The sequence below is a fragment of the Phodopus roborovskii genome, unplaced genomic scaffold (assembly GCF_943737965.1).
Source record: "Phodopus roborovskii unplaced genomic scaffold, PHOROB, whole genome shotgun sequence".
Classification (NCBI taxonomy): domain Eukaryota; kingdom Metazoa; phylum Chordata; class Mammalia; order Rodentia; family Cricetidae; genus Phodopus; species Phodopus roborovskii.
This window is the reverse complement of record NW_026126636.1, coordinates 15,436,134-15,450,572: the sequence shown is the minus strand read 5'-3', so window position 1 is coordinate 15,450,572 and position 14,439 is coordinate 15,436,134. Positions and strand designations below refer to the sequence as shown.

Here is a 14,439-nt window from a genome sequence, read left to right as displayed (position 1 = left end):
ATATTTTCAGGGGAAACAGGAGGGAGCAGTAAATCTCTGAGCTAAAATCGTGAGTTAATAAAACAAGAAGTTTGATAATCTTTTAGTGCAGAGTTAGTTTAGGTTATTGTTTCTCTACCTGCCAGTGAGGTAAAGCCAGGACATGCTTATATTTGCTATCTATCTAGGCAGCTTTTATCATGTAGTAATTCTATGTCCTTGGATGTCTGAGAATGTTTTAGATGGGATGCTTTGCCTGGGCCATAAACACTGACGAAATGCTTATCAATAAAGGTAATTTCAGGAAGGCAGATCTTTGCAATTGCAATGGAGAGAGGAACAAGGACCTGATAATAGGAAATGGTTCTCACACGTAGCTAAGGGATGTAATCAGTAAACTGGAACCTGTTAATGGAAAACAGGTTTTACCCATAGCTAGGGAGTGTAATCAGTAAACTCCAAATGCATGGGGGAGTTTGGTCCCAGTAAATAATTAGATAGTGCTAAACTGTGGGAAGTAAATCCCAAGTTTGTTACAGAAAGGAATAAGCTACAGGAAGAATCCACAGTAAGAAACAGCCAATCCATTCTTAAGACTATAACAACAAATACAGATTTTGTATTGGTTTCATCCATCAGGAGAATCCTCAACTCCAAGTGTTCCATGAGATGATAGTTGTATACTTACTGTGTCATCTTGTGCCTTGTAGCACAGAGGCATGGTGGGAGGAGAAAAAAGCTGATAGCTCACATCTTGGATCACAAGAACAAGAAGAAAGAGGTTTTGGATGGGGCAATCATCGCACCACCTGTGAAATAACTGCATCTCCTGCGACGTCTCTGTAACTTGGAGGAAGGCAGCTCCAGTAGCCACACCTACACACAGAAAGGCTGCATCTTTCCGTTGCTAGTGGGCTACCTGAGGAAGACCAGTGAGAACGACGTGCTTCCTGTGGTATCCGTGATGAGAGAAACAGAGTCACGGTTACTCCCAGATGTAGGATCTGTGGTCACCTGTAAGGTCTCTAGCATCAACTCACGTTTTGCTGAGGTCCACATCTTGTGTGTTGGGTCCACACCACTGAAAAACTCCCTTTGAGGAACTATCTGAAAGGATAGATATCCGAGCAACTGAAAAGCATAAGGTTGAAATTTACAAGAGTTTCCGCCCGTATGACGTAGTTTTGGCCAAAGTTATCTCCCTGGCTGATGCACAGTCCAATCACCTGCTGACCACTGCTAAAAATGAGTTAGGGGCAGTGGCGGCCCACAGCAAATCAGGGTTCGAGATGGTTCCCATAAGCTGGTGTGAGATGCAGTGCCCTAAGATCCACACTAAAGAATTCCAGAAAGTGACCAGAGAGCAGCCTGATTTCTTACAAACTTCAGCACACTTTACCCCAAAGACAGAGTCAACTATTTCCCTGTGTGAAAAGAAAATCAAAATACCATGGTCTTTATTAAGGTACCTCTAGTCAGCTAGCAGTTACCTCTTGAAAAATGTGCCAGAAATACATTTGTATGGTAATGATTACATAAGTCCCATGAATCGGAGACAGGAAGATTGTTAGTTTCCAAGTTTTAGTCCAGCCTGAGAGACATAGTAAGACTCTTTCAACCAAAAATATAATAAATAAAATATATTCTATTTGAAATGCTATTCTTGAGAAAAGTAGGGTAGAGAACTGAATACAGAATTCTGAATAGAGGAATCCAAAATGGCTAAAAGACACTTAAGAAAGTGCTCAACATCCTTAACCATCACGGAAATGCAAATCAAAACAACTCTAAGATACCATCTTACTCCTGCCAGAATGGCTAAAATTAGAAACACCCATGACAACTTACGCTGGAGTGGATGTGGAGAAAGGGGAACACTCCTCCACTGATGGTGGGAGTGCAAACTTGTACAGCTATTTTGGAAATCAGTATGGCGGTTCCTCCGGAAAATGGGAATCAGTCTACCACAGGACCCGGCATTTCTGTTCTGGGGCATATATCCAAATGATCCACATCCATGCTATGTTCATAGCAGCATTATTTGTAATAGCAAGAACCTGGAAGCAACCTATATGCCCCTCAACTGAAGAATGGATAAAGAAAATGTGGCACATCTACACAATGGAATACTACTCTATGGGAAAAAAACCATGGAACCTTGAAATTCTCAGGCAAATGGATGGAACTTGAAGAAACCATTCTGAGTGAGGTAACCCAGTCACAAAAAGAGGATCATGGTATGTATTCACTCATATATGGATTTTAGACATAGAGCAAAGGATCACCAGCCTACAATTCATACCGCCAGAGAAGCTAGGATACAAGGAGAACTCTAAGAGAGAGACACAAGTTCCCTCACAGAAGGGGAAAGGAACAAGATCTCCTGAGCATATTGGGAATGGGGGGTGGTGGCAGTGAGAGGAAAGGAAGTTAGGAGAAAAAGGAGAGGAGAGGAGAACATGTGGGACCAGGAAGACTGAGTCAGGGAAGGAATAAACGAGAACAAGAAAAGAGATACCATAATATCAGGAGCCATTATAGGTTTGAAGAGAAAACTGACTCTAGAGAAATGTCCAGAGACCTACAAGGATGACCCCAACTAACAATCTGAGCAACAGTGGAAAGGCGACCTCAAATGCCCTTCCCTGATAATGAGACTGATAACTAACTTATATGCCATCATAGAGCCCACATCTAGTAGCTGATGGAATCAGAAGCAGACTCCCACAGCTAAACACTGAGCCAAACTCCTGGAATCCAGTTTCAGAGAGAGAGGAGGGATAAGAAAATGGGGTCAAGACCAGGCTACAGAAACCCACAGAGACAGCTGACTTGAACAAGGGGGAGCTCATGGACCCCCCAGACTGATAGCTGGGAAACCAGCATAGGACCTACTCAGATCCCCAGAACATGGGTCTCAGTCAGAAGGCCTGGGCAGTCTAAGGGACCTCTGACAGTGGAACCAGGATGTGTCCCTGATGCACAAAAGGAATTTGGGAGCACATTCCCCATGGAGGGATACTCCCTTACTCTAGAGGCAGGAGGGAGGGCCTAGACCCTGCTCCAAATGACTTGACAGATTTTGATGATCCCTCCTGGAAGGCCTCACCCTCTCTGTGTAGTGGGGGGATGGGATAGGAGGGAGGGAGAGGGAACTGGGATCGATATGTAAAATAAGAAAAACTAATAATTTTTTTTAAAAAGACAAAAATTTTTTAAAAAAAAGAAAAAATTAAAAAAAAAAGAGAAACACTGTTCTTGGAAAGCTGATTTTTGTTTTGTTCTGGTTTGGTTTGGTTTGGTTTTTGGTTTTTCGAGACAAGAGTATCTCTGCATTGCTTTAGAGCCTGTCCTGGAACTAGTTTGGTTCAACAAAGCTGATCTCAAACTCACAGAGATTCACCTGCCTCTGCCTCCTAAGTGCTGGGATTAAAGGTGTTCTCCACCAGTGTCCCACTATGGAAGTTGATTTTCTTATTCTCTTGGCTGGTGAATCTCATTTAATGGCATTTAGCAAACAGAACCATGCAATATTGGAAATAGCTTATGCATTCTTTACAAAATTGTATGTGTGTATTTTGCTATGATTGGGGAAACACATGATTTTCATTAAAAAAAAAAAAGAGGAAAGAGTTGTTTTGTGGCAAGACTTGTCCTGGAAGACAGAACATAAATGCGTACTCACTCTAGATAGGAAGCCCATGACAGACTAAAGTATGGATACCACTAAGGTCCAATTTGGTGAACCAATGAGTTTTATTAAGGTTACTTACAGAAGCAGAAATGACTCAAATATATTTACATCATCAAATTTGCCCCCCACATGGGTGATACCTCACAAAGGGCACATTTCACAGCCTTCAGGCCAGCTAAACAGGTTGGAAAATGTCCTTTCCAAGTGAATCTGGTCCAAACCTCTTCCAGGCAGCTCAGTTGATCTGGTTTCAGATTCTTCTTTGCAGTTTACCTTGTCTAAGAGTGACTCTGAACAGCTCTTCTTGTTAACTCTTAGGAAGAAGGCACCTGGTGAATCTCTTCAGTTTCAGGGCCATCCTGGGGCTATCTTACATTGTTTGCCTTCTGTCTTAGGGAGATTCCTTGCAATATATAATAGTTCATCTTTGGAGAAATTAGGTACATAAGAGTAACCTAGAAATGATGAGAATCTTTAAACTTTCAAAACCTACCCGAGCCACACAATTCTTCTGACAAAACCACACCTCCTAAGTCTCTCCACACAACATCCCCAAATGAGGATCAAGCATTCAAATGTCTGAGAGTATGGAGGCCATTTCATTCAAGCCAGCATACTGTCCCAATTGAATGGGTGTAGAGTTCCCTTCACAGATCTCTCTGACATTTCCCCTGCACCCAAATATGTCGTTCTATTCAGGGTATTCAACGGTGCTCACACAATTGTGCCACAACTTTTCTTCCATGATTTCTGCTACTTGTTGGGCTCATCTCCAAGTCTCTAAAATAGTAAGAGATGAACTGTTCTCTCTGGTTCACCTCCACACTGAACCTTGAGGACTTCTCTGGCCGTTTTGAGCCTCCAACAGTAGAATCCCAAGAATCACAAGAACCAAGCCAGCCACAGTCATCCTGATGATATTCTCTACTGTGTGATCTTGTGAGTGTGAATCTGCAAATATGAGCAAATAAGACAACAAATTCAGTACCGTCCCCAACTGAAAAACAAGTAGAAAAGATACCTATATCAATAACAGACAATAATATACCAGAGTCAATTTAATGTGTATTTGTTATTTAGTAAATATAAGGCCATGAAAATCTTTATGTTGCAAATATTAAATTAGTTGAATTGATATTTCCATGAGTGTATACAATGTTTATCAACAATCTTAAATATTTTATACATTGTTAATATATAGCTTATTTATTAATAATACATGACATAGGCTGAAAACATAGTTCAATCACTAAAATTATTACTGCACAATCATAACAGACTATTTGGGGTTAAAGGTTTAAGTAGAAACAGAGGTTGTAAAAAAAAAGAGAGAGTAAGGGGAAGGTTAACCAAAACTAAGGATACATGAAGACATCCTAATGAAATCCATTATTTTGTATATATTTAAAGGGGAGTTTAAACGGAAGCATCCTATATGGGTTGACAATGTTGCTTTCAGAAAGTATGGGTTATTAAATGAAAATACTATTTATTGCCAGACACAGAATACCTCCTTATGTGTTACGGGTCAGGGACACCCAAGAAGTACCCAAAACAATACAAGAGTCATTGCTCTTGAATGTATATTATAACTAGATTGTATGTACTTCTTGCTGAAGATGCCACATATTTGTGTAGCAGTATATAGAGAAAGCAACATCAAACTGACTAGAAAGCTCTCTCCCTGCTGACTAGCTTAGATACCACCATAAAGTGTTATGTGGGCTTCAGGGTAAGAAATTACATCAATGGTCTGTCTTTCTAGCTCTGGCCCCTGCATACTATAATAGTGGCCTCTTTGATTAGATTGCCTATTGGTACAGTATTGATATGGTAGTTATGTGTGTAACCAGCTTTGTAACTGGACATATGGTCTGATCTACAGAAAGGATTCAATGGATAGTACTGTAAGCATGGACAAAGGCCCGTGACTAGGGAGGGACGTCACAGGCCCTAGGTGTGAGGAACTCGCATGTCATTTTGCTAAATGGTCATACTGGCAAATTTCATTCTACATGTCTATATTTGTATCCACAGATTTGTGCTTCTCTCAACTTTGGTGACAGACACATCTTTCTTCAGTGGGTAGTGATTAATGTAGATTTCTAACTGGTCAAAATATCAATTTTCACTGCGAGTGCCCATCTCTGGAAGAAACATTAACATCAACCTCCTTAGAGCCAATGCTCAAGGAACATCATGGAAGAGGAGGGGGGAAGGAATATAAGAACAAGAAGACACCAAAAATAGCTACAAAATGTTGATTCTGTTATTGCAACAACTGTTGCACATATCAACCCACAAAAACTGTAGTTACCTACATGAGACCTGTACAAAATTAATCTAGTCAATAATCCAGCATACATGAGGAAGGGACCCTCAAAGCTTCACCCCTAGCTGAGGATCTGTTGGCAATGGTGGCTGCTGGGCATAAGAGTGTCAATTTCCTTTGCAGATGTGACCATTGATAGGCTGACCAAGCCCTAGTGAATGGATATACATACATACATATATATACATATATATGGAATATTAATTGTAATTTTTAAAAGAGAATATGAATGGAGGTGAGATGAAGAAACCAGGGAGAGTTTGAGGGAGGTAGAAGAAGAAGAATATGATCAAAATACATTTTATAAATGCATGAAAGTTTCAAGAATAAACAAGACCACAAAAAGCAAACCAGACAAAATTTTGGCACATATTGGTAAATCATATCTAGGTCTCTTGCCTTACTACTGAGGAGTTATTGAAAGGTGGTAAATGATAGGGAGGGAGAATCATTCTCTTTTGAACATGTGGCCAATAGTAGACTTTTCTATGCTCCAGTAGACCTACAACTACGGGCATCACTAATTGAACTAGGAGGTTATTAAAAAGACATAGAGTTGGGAGTGGATTGTATGAAGAAAGTTGGAAAGGCAAAGTATAAGAGCAAATATCACATTTCACTCTATACACATATGAAAATTTAAAAATAAATGTATTCAGATATTATTTAAAAACAACCCTGCAAAATAACAAAGAATATATGTAAAAGCAAAAACCAAAATCTGTGTGTGTCCGTTGTCCCAATTAGTTTCAGCACTGGGGAGGCAGAGACAGGCTGATCCCTGGTGCTCCCTAGCTAACCAGACTTGCCTACTTGTCAAGCTCCATACCAGGTGAGATTCTGTATCTAAGTCCAAGGTGTATGGCTCCTGAGACTCTCTGTTTTATATAAGTCCACATCAGGCACGCCTCATCTTTCTATTGTTCTCACTCATTTATACTTCTAAAACTCCTGTCTTTCTGCCTCCTGTCTTTCCTTATAACTCACCCTTCATCCTAGTCATGAGCATATGGTCTCCCCAGCACGGTCTTTGAAGAATATGAGTGTCTTATAGGGCCAATGATCCTCAGCTGTGTTTAGGAAATCCAGAGGCTATCAGAGACACAGTATATGCATAGCATATATTGACTGATATGGAAGCTGCATGTAGAGACCAATGTGACATCAGCCTGAGAAAGCTAAGACTGGGATTCTCAGTAGTGCGGGATGGGATGTACCATTTCCCTTCACTGGATAGAACAATCCTATCAAAGCAAGTGTCACTACGACATTAGATTGTCAGAGTCTCTCTAAGCGCCATGGACCTGCTGGGTCAAAATGGAGGGCTTCCAAGCCTCTCGGAGAGAAGATGGGCTGGGTATTAAGAGTATAGTTCATGCCAAACACCTTCCTCTCCTGCCCATCTTTCCTTGCTGGTCTTGCTGGGTCTCTACATCAAGACTCATGAGCATTCCTTAACTGTCTCTCAGCTTTATTGTATTCCTCTGAAAAAGAGCTCTTGCAAAGAATTTATGGGCTTCAAGTAAATGTCAAAGATAGGATTTCCTCACCTGACAGGAGGAGATTCAGGGTCTCGCTGGGTACCGACCACATCCGAGAGGTTCTCTTATAGTAGCCATAACACCTGAAGGCCCCTCTATGTTTGGAAGTCACTGGTCCCACAGGAAACAGGGCCAGAAAATGTCCATTGGGTTGTTTCTGTGAGTCCTGAGTCCAGGACACATTCTTTTCTCCTTCCTTGGTAAGTATGTACCTTCCATACCCCTGATGTGAGCTACACTGGAGGGTGACATTCTCTCCTGAGGTCACCAGAGAGCTTGGCAGGGCTGAGATGTTGGGTTTGCTGTAGAATCCTAAGAGGAGACAAGCATGTTGAGTGGAAAACACCTTCCACATCATCTAAAGACTGGGCTGTGAGAAGATGCCCTGAGAGGAAAACCCCTTACTCGGGGTATAATCTGAGTTTGGACCTCTTGATAATCCTCTTACCTGTCACCACAAGCTCTAGGAAGTTACTGTGTTCTGACCAGCCAGCAGGGCTGTGGTAGTAGCAGTGGTATAGTCCTGCATCATACTCTGTCATGAATGGAATGGAAAAGTTGGCCTTGTTCCAAGGCTTGAGTAAGCTCTGTGTCTTGAAGGGTTTTGAACTTTCTTCTTTATACAGATAGTACTCCTGAGCTTCTGGGGTCCCCAGACACCAGATAGTAACAGCTTGTCCCTTGGTGACCACAGAGTCTGGTTCAGCCCAGATGGTAGGTATGGGAAATTTTGCTGCAAAAAATAAATAAATCAAATGTTGTGTCCCAGGATATTCCTTTTTTCATATTCTACATGAGCCCCAGGATTCTTGAAGTGTCTCCAGAACAACCCACGTCTGCTGTTATCCATATCCAGAGCACAGGAGTGTTCTTCTGATGTCAGTGTGGAAGCAGCATCTGGTAAGGTTAGGGAAATGACTCACCTGTCACCGCTGTGGTCCTGGTTTCCAAACTCAGCCCTAAAAGAGATTTCTCTGTGAGATTTTCTTCCTGAAGCTCGAGGAAATCCTCTCCTCTACAAAAGCTACCCAAGACCATAGGTTTTCCTGATATGCCAGAACTTAGCTATGGCATGAGATCCATCTCAGACTTGGGTATTCCCTCCACCCTTTGAATCTCACCAAGATGAAACAGCACTATGAGAGGGGAGATCATGATGCATCCCTCCAGGGTTGCAGTCTGATGAGACTACAGTGACTTTCAGGACACAGCGACACAAAGGGTGACCACTGAAGACACTGTGCTCTATGTCACACCAAGAAGAGGGAGTCCTATGCAACTGGCTCACTGACGAAATGCTTACCAAGCAATTGCAAAGCCCCAGATTGCGTATTCAGCACTGGAAATGGAGATAAGGGGAAGTGACCTTGTCAAGAGTACATATGTTATTTTCACAAGACTGTGGCTAAGCTGGGCATGATGTGTACTGAGGGCTGAGGGCATAAGAACGAACAACAAGGCCTCACCCAACTCCAGTTCTCTTCCTCTCCAAGTACAGAAAATAGCTTAAAATATACCTCATCTTTTTCTGAGAAACGACTCCCAGGCGATCGTGACTGAGGACTAAGAGCCTCCACATGGAGTTTTCCCCTCCCTCCTGTCCACGTCTACAATACCACGAGGCCTTTACCATTCTCGTTCATATTTCTCACCCTGAAGCTACACTGGGAAATATGCAAACTGATGTTTCACTGTGGGTCAAAAGTACCAGATAGACACCAAGCACCTGTATTTGTGGCTCATGTGGAGCTAATTTTGAGGTTGTTATACATTTTTTTTTTACTTACATATTAGATTGTGTCATCTCTCCCAGGCACCTTGTAAACTATTCTTCCACTATCCATACCATCAACCACTTTCCCTTAGCCCTCGCTATGTGAGTATCCGTACCAGACATAAGACTCCTTGCTAATGCCTACAAATCCCTTCCTTGGGCTCACAGATCTCACAGGGATGAAGACAGACACTGTAAATGTGGGGAAACCTTATGTAGCTATCTATAACCCAAGGAGACAGAGAAAAAGAGAAGTTAGCGGTTACTAAAAAGTTAAATGGAGTGAGTCCTTGGGGTGCCAGACCATTACGGAAGGGAGGGACCAGGGCATGAAGGCATATCAGGGGTAACTTCAAGATGGTTACACAGTAAAGAGGATCATCAGCTGTTTTGAGGAGTGAAACTCATACAGGGTTCTGGGGCTGCATCTCATGTTTCCAAAGTGCCCATATTGGGAAATTTCAGTTAAACTGACAGGAAACCTTTAAATTTTTATGAATTCTTTGAGAATTTTATACAGCATGTTTTGATTTTTATCCACCCCTCCCCCAACTCTTTCTGGATCCAGCTCTGTTGGTGTTTTAAGATCACCATTAGGTTAGTAATAAATGTAAAAGGATTGGAATTGATAGAAAACTATGATGAGATCCGTAATGATCTGAATCGGCATGGTGGGCCCACTAGTATTCTAAGTGGTGTTCCTGACACAGATTTTAGCTAATGAATATGCTTAGAGTTGAGTGGGTCAAAAAGAGCTCTCTGCATGCCCTTGTCGCTCCGAGAAAGTAAGAGATGTGCTTTTTTTTTCTTTTTATTACTTTTAGAACAATCTTTACAGACCAATCACAGTTCTCTCACCCTCCTGTTCCCCCATCTTCTCCCAGCCCCAAACCTGCCCACTCCTCAGAGATGGTGAGGTTTCCCATGGGGAATAAACAATGTCCATTACATCACTAGAAGCAGGACCAATGCCCTCCCCTGCCCAATCGTATCTAGGCTGAGCAAGGTATCTTTCCATAGGGAATGGGCTCCAAAAACTCAGTTCATGCACTAAGGATAAATACTGGTTCCCCTGCACAAACTGCCCAAGCAACCCAACTGTCACCCACATTCAAAGGGCCTAGTTCCGTTTTATGCGGGTTCCTCGGGTGTCATTCTGGAGTCAGTGAGCTCCCACTAACTCGGGTCAGCTGTTTCTGTGGGTTTCCCAGTCATTGTCGTGACTCCTTTGCCCATATTATTGCCCCTCTCTATCTTTGGCTGGGCTCCAGGAGTTCATCCCAGTTCTTAACTGTGGATCTCTGCATCTGCTTCCATCAGTTACTGGATGAAGGTTCTATGATGACAATTAAGGTGACCCTCGTCTATGGCCATACCACCCTGAACGCACCTGATCTCAGAAGCTCAGCAGGGTTGGGCCTAGTTAGTACTTGGATGGGAGACAAGTAATCAATCTCATTACAGGGGAAAGGCAATTAAAATACCCTCTCCCCTATTGCTTAGATTCTTACTGAGATCATCCTTGTGGGTTCCTGGAAATTTTTCCTAGTGCTACCTTTCTCAAAGTATCCCTTGCCTTGCTTTCCCTCTCTGTTCTCATAATTTGACTTTCCTGATCCTCCTCCTCCCTCCCCTTGTGTGTTATAGTCTCTCACTGGCTTAGAGAGCTGACTTTAAAGACACAACATGTCCTGAGCATGCCTGTTGGTCAGGAACAAATGGTGACCTCTGTTGAGTTGCCTCTCTGAAAATGAGAGGAGTCTGTGGGAAATAAAACTAGCTCTGCTGAACATGCATGGAAAAGAAAGAGGCACTATGATATGTCAGGCAAATAGAGCCCTGTGGCAGACAAGGGTTCTTAGAAGAAGTTCTGTGGTGGTAAGAGGAATGAACTGGTGTGGTGACAGGAACCTAGATTAGGGAAAGAGGCAGATGAGTGGTGATACCAACAGGTCAACTGAGTCTCACTGAACATGGTCAGTACCCCGAGGAACAACATGAATAGTTCAAGATGGTTTGTGTTTGTTTTCTTTTGGAGTTTGTGTTAAAATATAAAGAGAAACATGGAGAAATTGAGTTTAACCTCTGTGGCTTGATCAGAGAATCAAACTTGGCTACCACAACGGTACCAGGAGCAGGTTTGGGAAGGTGTGAACTAATTTGCTTGCACAGAGAAACTAACCTTTTTCCTAACCACTCTTGTGTTTTGGTTCTGGTAATTTCTTTCTTCTTACTCTTTCACTTCTGTAAAAGCTTCTCAACCCTGTCTCTCTAAACTTCCTCATGACTTTTTTGTAGTTCCTCTTCTCTCCTGACCATGGGGAGACACTGATGGGTCAATATTGTAGATTCTGTCTCAGTACTCAGGACACTAATATTCACTGGAAGAAATGTATTTATTTCCATGTAAGATGTGAGGGATAAAATTTACCAATATTCAATCTCGAATAGGTAACAGACTCTCTTAGGGTAGGGTGAAGGTAATGTACTTTGTCACAGTAATGGTGCAGGAATCAGTCAGACCAGAAACTTGGAAGGATTTAAATGTAAATTGCAATCTTCAGGATAATAAATGGAGGTTTAGTCAAATGGTCCATGAAAATCCATAAACAACTTTGTAAGCTAATTAAAATACGGAAGACTAGATGGAATGAAATAGCTTGCATGAATAAACAGTGCTGCTCTCAGAAGCCATATATCATTAAATAAAAATCTCAGTGCCAAGTGTAAGATACTTTCACTCCAGTTGTTGATCAGGGAGACTCCTGGGGCTGTCAAGGCTCAGGAACAACATCATCTGCTGGCATTGCTCTGGACTGGCCACCAGAAGTAGATGGTGAGACACTATTGTTGAAGACTCCATGCACTTTAGCTGAGAAGGCAAAACTGAAAGGAACCGAAAGTTTCCTTCTTTCTGATTTGCTTTAATAGCGCTGGAAAGTGTTATACAGGCTTCTGGGAAAGGAAATCTTTCAAGGACTGTACCCAGCTGAGCTTCTTGGTCTTGATAGTGATGATGTATTTTCTCCAAAATTAAAGAGTGATAAGCATGAAGTGTTATTCTTATTTTACCCAGCTTTCTTCATAGAATGACAAATTACATATTGAATATTCTCAGTGATCTAGGTTCTTCCTCATTGATTTATTTGTAGAACCATGAACAGCCATTTTGAAGTTGTAAATTTCTGATGGTTTACCTGCCCACTTTTATGACCTTCATTCAGTAGCATGTTTAACTGAAAAACACTTTTTGCATATATTCCAATTATTTAGATATCTATAGATGTGTTTTGATTCTATGTAATTTGTTTGCAATTTGTTTTATTCATCTTGAAAGGGTTAGAGATCAATCACAGGGCATCTTCCAGATAAATGCTTAACTACTGAACAGTACCCCAGGCATCTTTCATGAGTGTATTTTCTCTGCAACAAGCTACACTAATCTTCTGTGTGTTGTTCTAGTGTAACACTGATTAAAAATATTTTCTGTTTAATGCTTCTCAGACTCTTTATATCTCTGTTGGAATATGCATCCATCTTTCTCTTTCTGTTTTCCATTATGGATTCTTGTTTTTATCTGTTTCCTTTTGAACTCTAGTCATTACCTCCAATTTTATGCTCACTTTTGTTCTGAGTCCCTTTCTCTATTCAGGGTCTCCTATGTTTGACTCTAATTATTGGTAGTATAGATACTTACACAAGGACAATAAGGAAAGTGAACCTCAGATCCGCCAGATACATTCCATCAACTTCAACAAGGACAAATTACACATAAGCCACAATAAAGGAGGAAGAGTCAGATTAATTACCACAAAGACATCTCAGGATCCTTAATGAATTAGCCCAAGACAAGACAAGCTCAACCCTGTAACTCAGTTTACATATGTGACATGTCCAGTTCTCCTAGTAGAAAAAATTAGAGTAAAGATAAAATGGAAGCTCAAATTCTGGACTATTCTGGTTTCTTCACAAGACCAGAGAAAGATACCACTTGCTGACCCATGTTGCCATCAGCATGTTTCTCTTTGTTATTTATATCCATTTATGACTTCTCTGTATTTCCTTTGTAGCTACGCTTATGTTATTGTAGCTACCATTATGTTAAATGGTGTGTGCTTGTGAATCCTTTTTCAATGTCTTTATTGATAAAACTCACCAGGGCTGTCATTCCCCCCAAATAAACTCACGTATTACCTCCCTTGGTACCCATACTCTAGAGCACCTGATATATGTCTTAAAGATAGTGAGGGACAAATGTGGAGAAACTGACCTGTGATCTCAATGTCCAGGGGCATCACTGAGGTCTTAACATGCATAGGGTTGATGTCTGACAGAACCAGAACATCTGTAGATCCTGGTATGTGCAGGGGTTATGGACATGTAGGCCTGGATGCACCCAAAACAAGATTCCCCCAACAAGGTACCAGTGGTTCTGCCTCCTTTATGTCCTCTTTCTGAAAAACCAGAGTGAAGCCCTCAAGCATCATGTTTGAAGAGCACTGCAGTGTCACTGTCCCTACTGACTTCACCAGGGAGCTCGTGGGACCCAGAGAAAGAATTTTCCAGAGACGCCTGTAAATGAGGAGAATGTCAGTTTATATGTTCCTGCTCACCCAGCTTAGTGTGACCTAGAAACATAGTTCCCCTTGCCTCCATCTGTTCTTCTTTGCATGTCCCTGTTACCTTCAGTGGCTGTGTCCCTTCTAAACCCAATATCTTGCTTATTTTCCATTTCTCTGATGTAAAATGGGCCCGTTGAATCGTTGACTTTGGTGCCTAATAAGGAACGATGTCAAGAACAAACCGGTGTCCTATGAAAGCTACGTTAGTACTTTATTGAGACAGTGTTATTAACAACCCAGTAAGCTCACACTGGGCTTCAACTCTTAAACTTGCTTGTACTCTTAAGATGTTCACACTGGAGACCAATAAGTCAGACAATCTGTCATCTTTAGGGCGCAAGCTACATCTTAACATTGTATCATGTGCCCTAAATATGCACAGGCCAGGGTTTAGAATGTGGTTGACATTGAAGGCTGGCTGCCCTGCCTGCCACAGTACCCAAACCCCTTGTATTGAATTCCCCATGACCTAAAACATTTCGGTTCCTCTTTACCTT

At 41.7% G+C, this 14,439-nt stretch overlaps 1 protein-coding gene and 1 pseudogene across 1 annotated transcript; one reads left to right on the top strand and one right to left on the bottom strand.

Annotated features, from left to right (window-relative positions):
- The first annotated feature begins 257 nt into the window (after nucleotides 1–257).
- On the top strand, nucleotides 258–1,454 carry LOC127238515 (exosome complex component CSL4-like; annotated as a pseudogene).
- A 2,262-nt stretch (nucleotides 1,455–3,716) lies between these two features.
- LOC127238416 (leukocyte immunoglobulin-like receptor subfamily A member 5) lies at nucleotides 3,717–8,793 on the bottom strand. The gene is made up of 5 exons (XM_051207027.1): nucleotides 8,668–8,793; nucleotides 8,470–8,505; nucleotides 7,995–8,279; nucleotides 7,556–7,858; nucleotides 3,717–4,624 (listed from the first exon to the last, which is right to left on the bottom strand). The coding sequence occupies exons 1-5, from the start codon at nucleotides 8,699–8,701 to the stop codon at nucleotides 4,488–4,490; spliced, it is 795 nt and encodes a 264-aa protein (XP_051062984.1). The 5' UTR covers nucleotides 8,702–8,793; the 3' UTR covers nucleotides 3,717–4,487.
- Between the last annotated feature and the right edge of the window lie 5,646 nt (nucleotides 8,794–14,439).

Excerpts from the sequence above, each read along its gene's own strand:
- LOC127238416 (XM_051207027.1), bottom strand. The coding sequence starts at position 8,701 with ATGATCTCCCCTCTCATAGTGCTGTTTCATCTTG. Across the intron at positions 8,506-8,667 it reads CATAGTGCTGTTTCATCTTG|GGCTGAGTTTGGAAACCAGG; the intron begins GTGAGATTCAAA and ends AATCTCTTTTAG. Across the intron at positions 8,280-8,469 it reads CAGGACCACAGCGGTGACAG|CAAAATTTCCCATACCTACC; the intron begins GTGAGTCATTTC and ends TATTTTTTGCAG.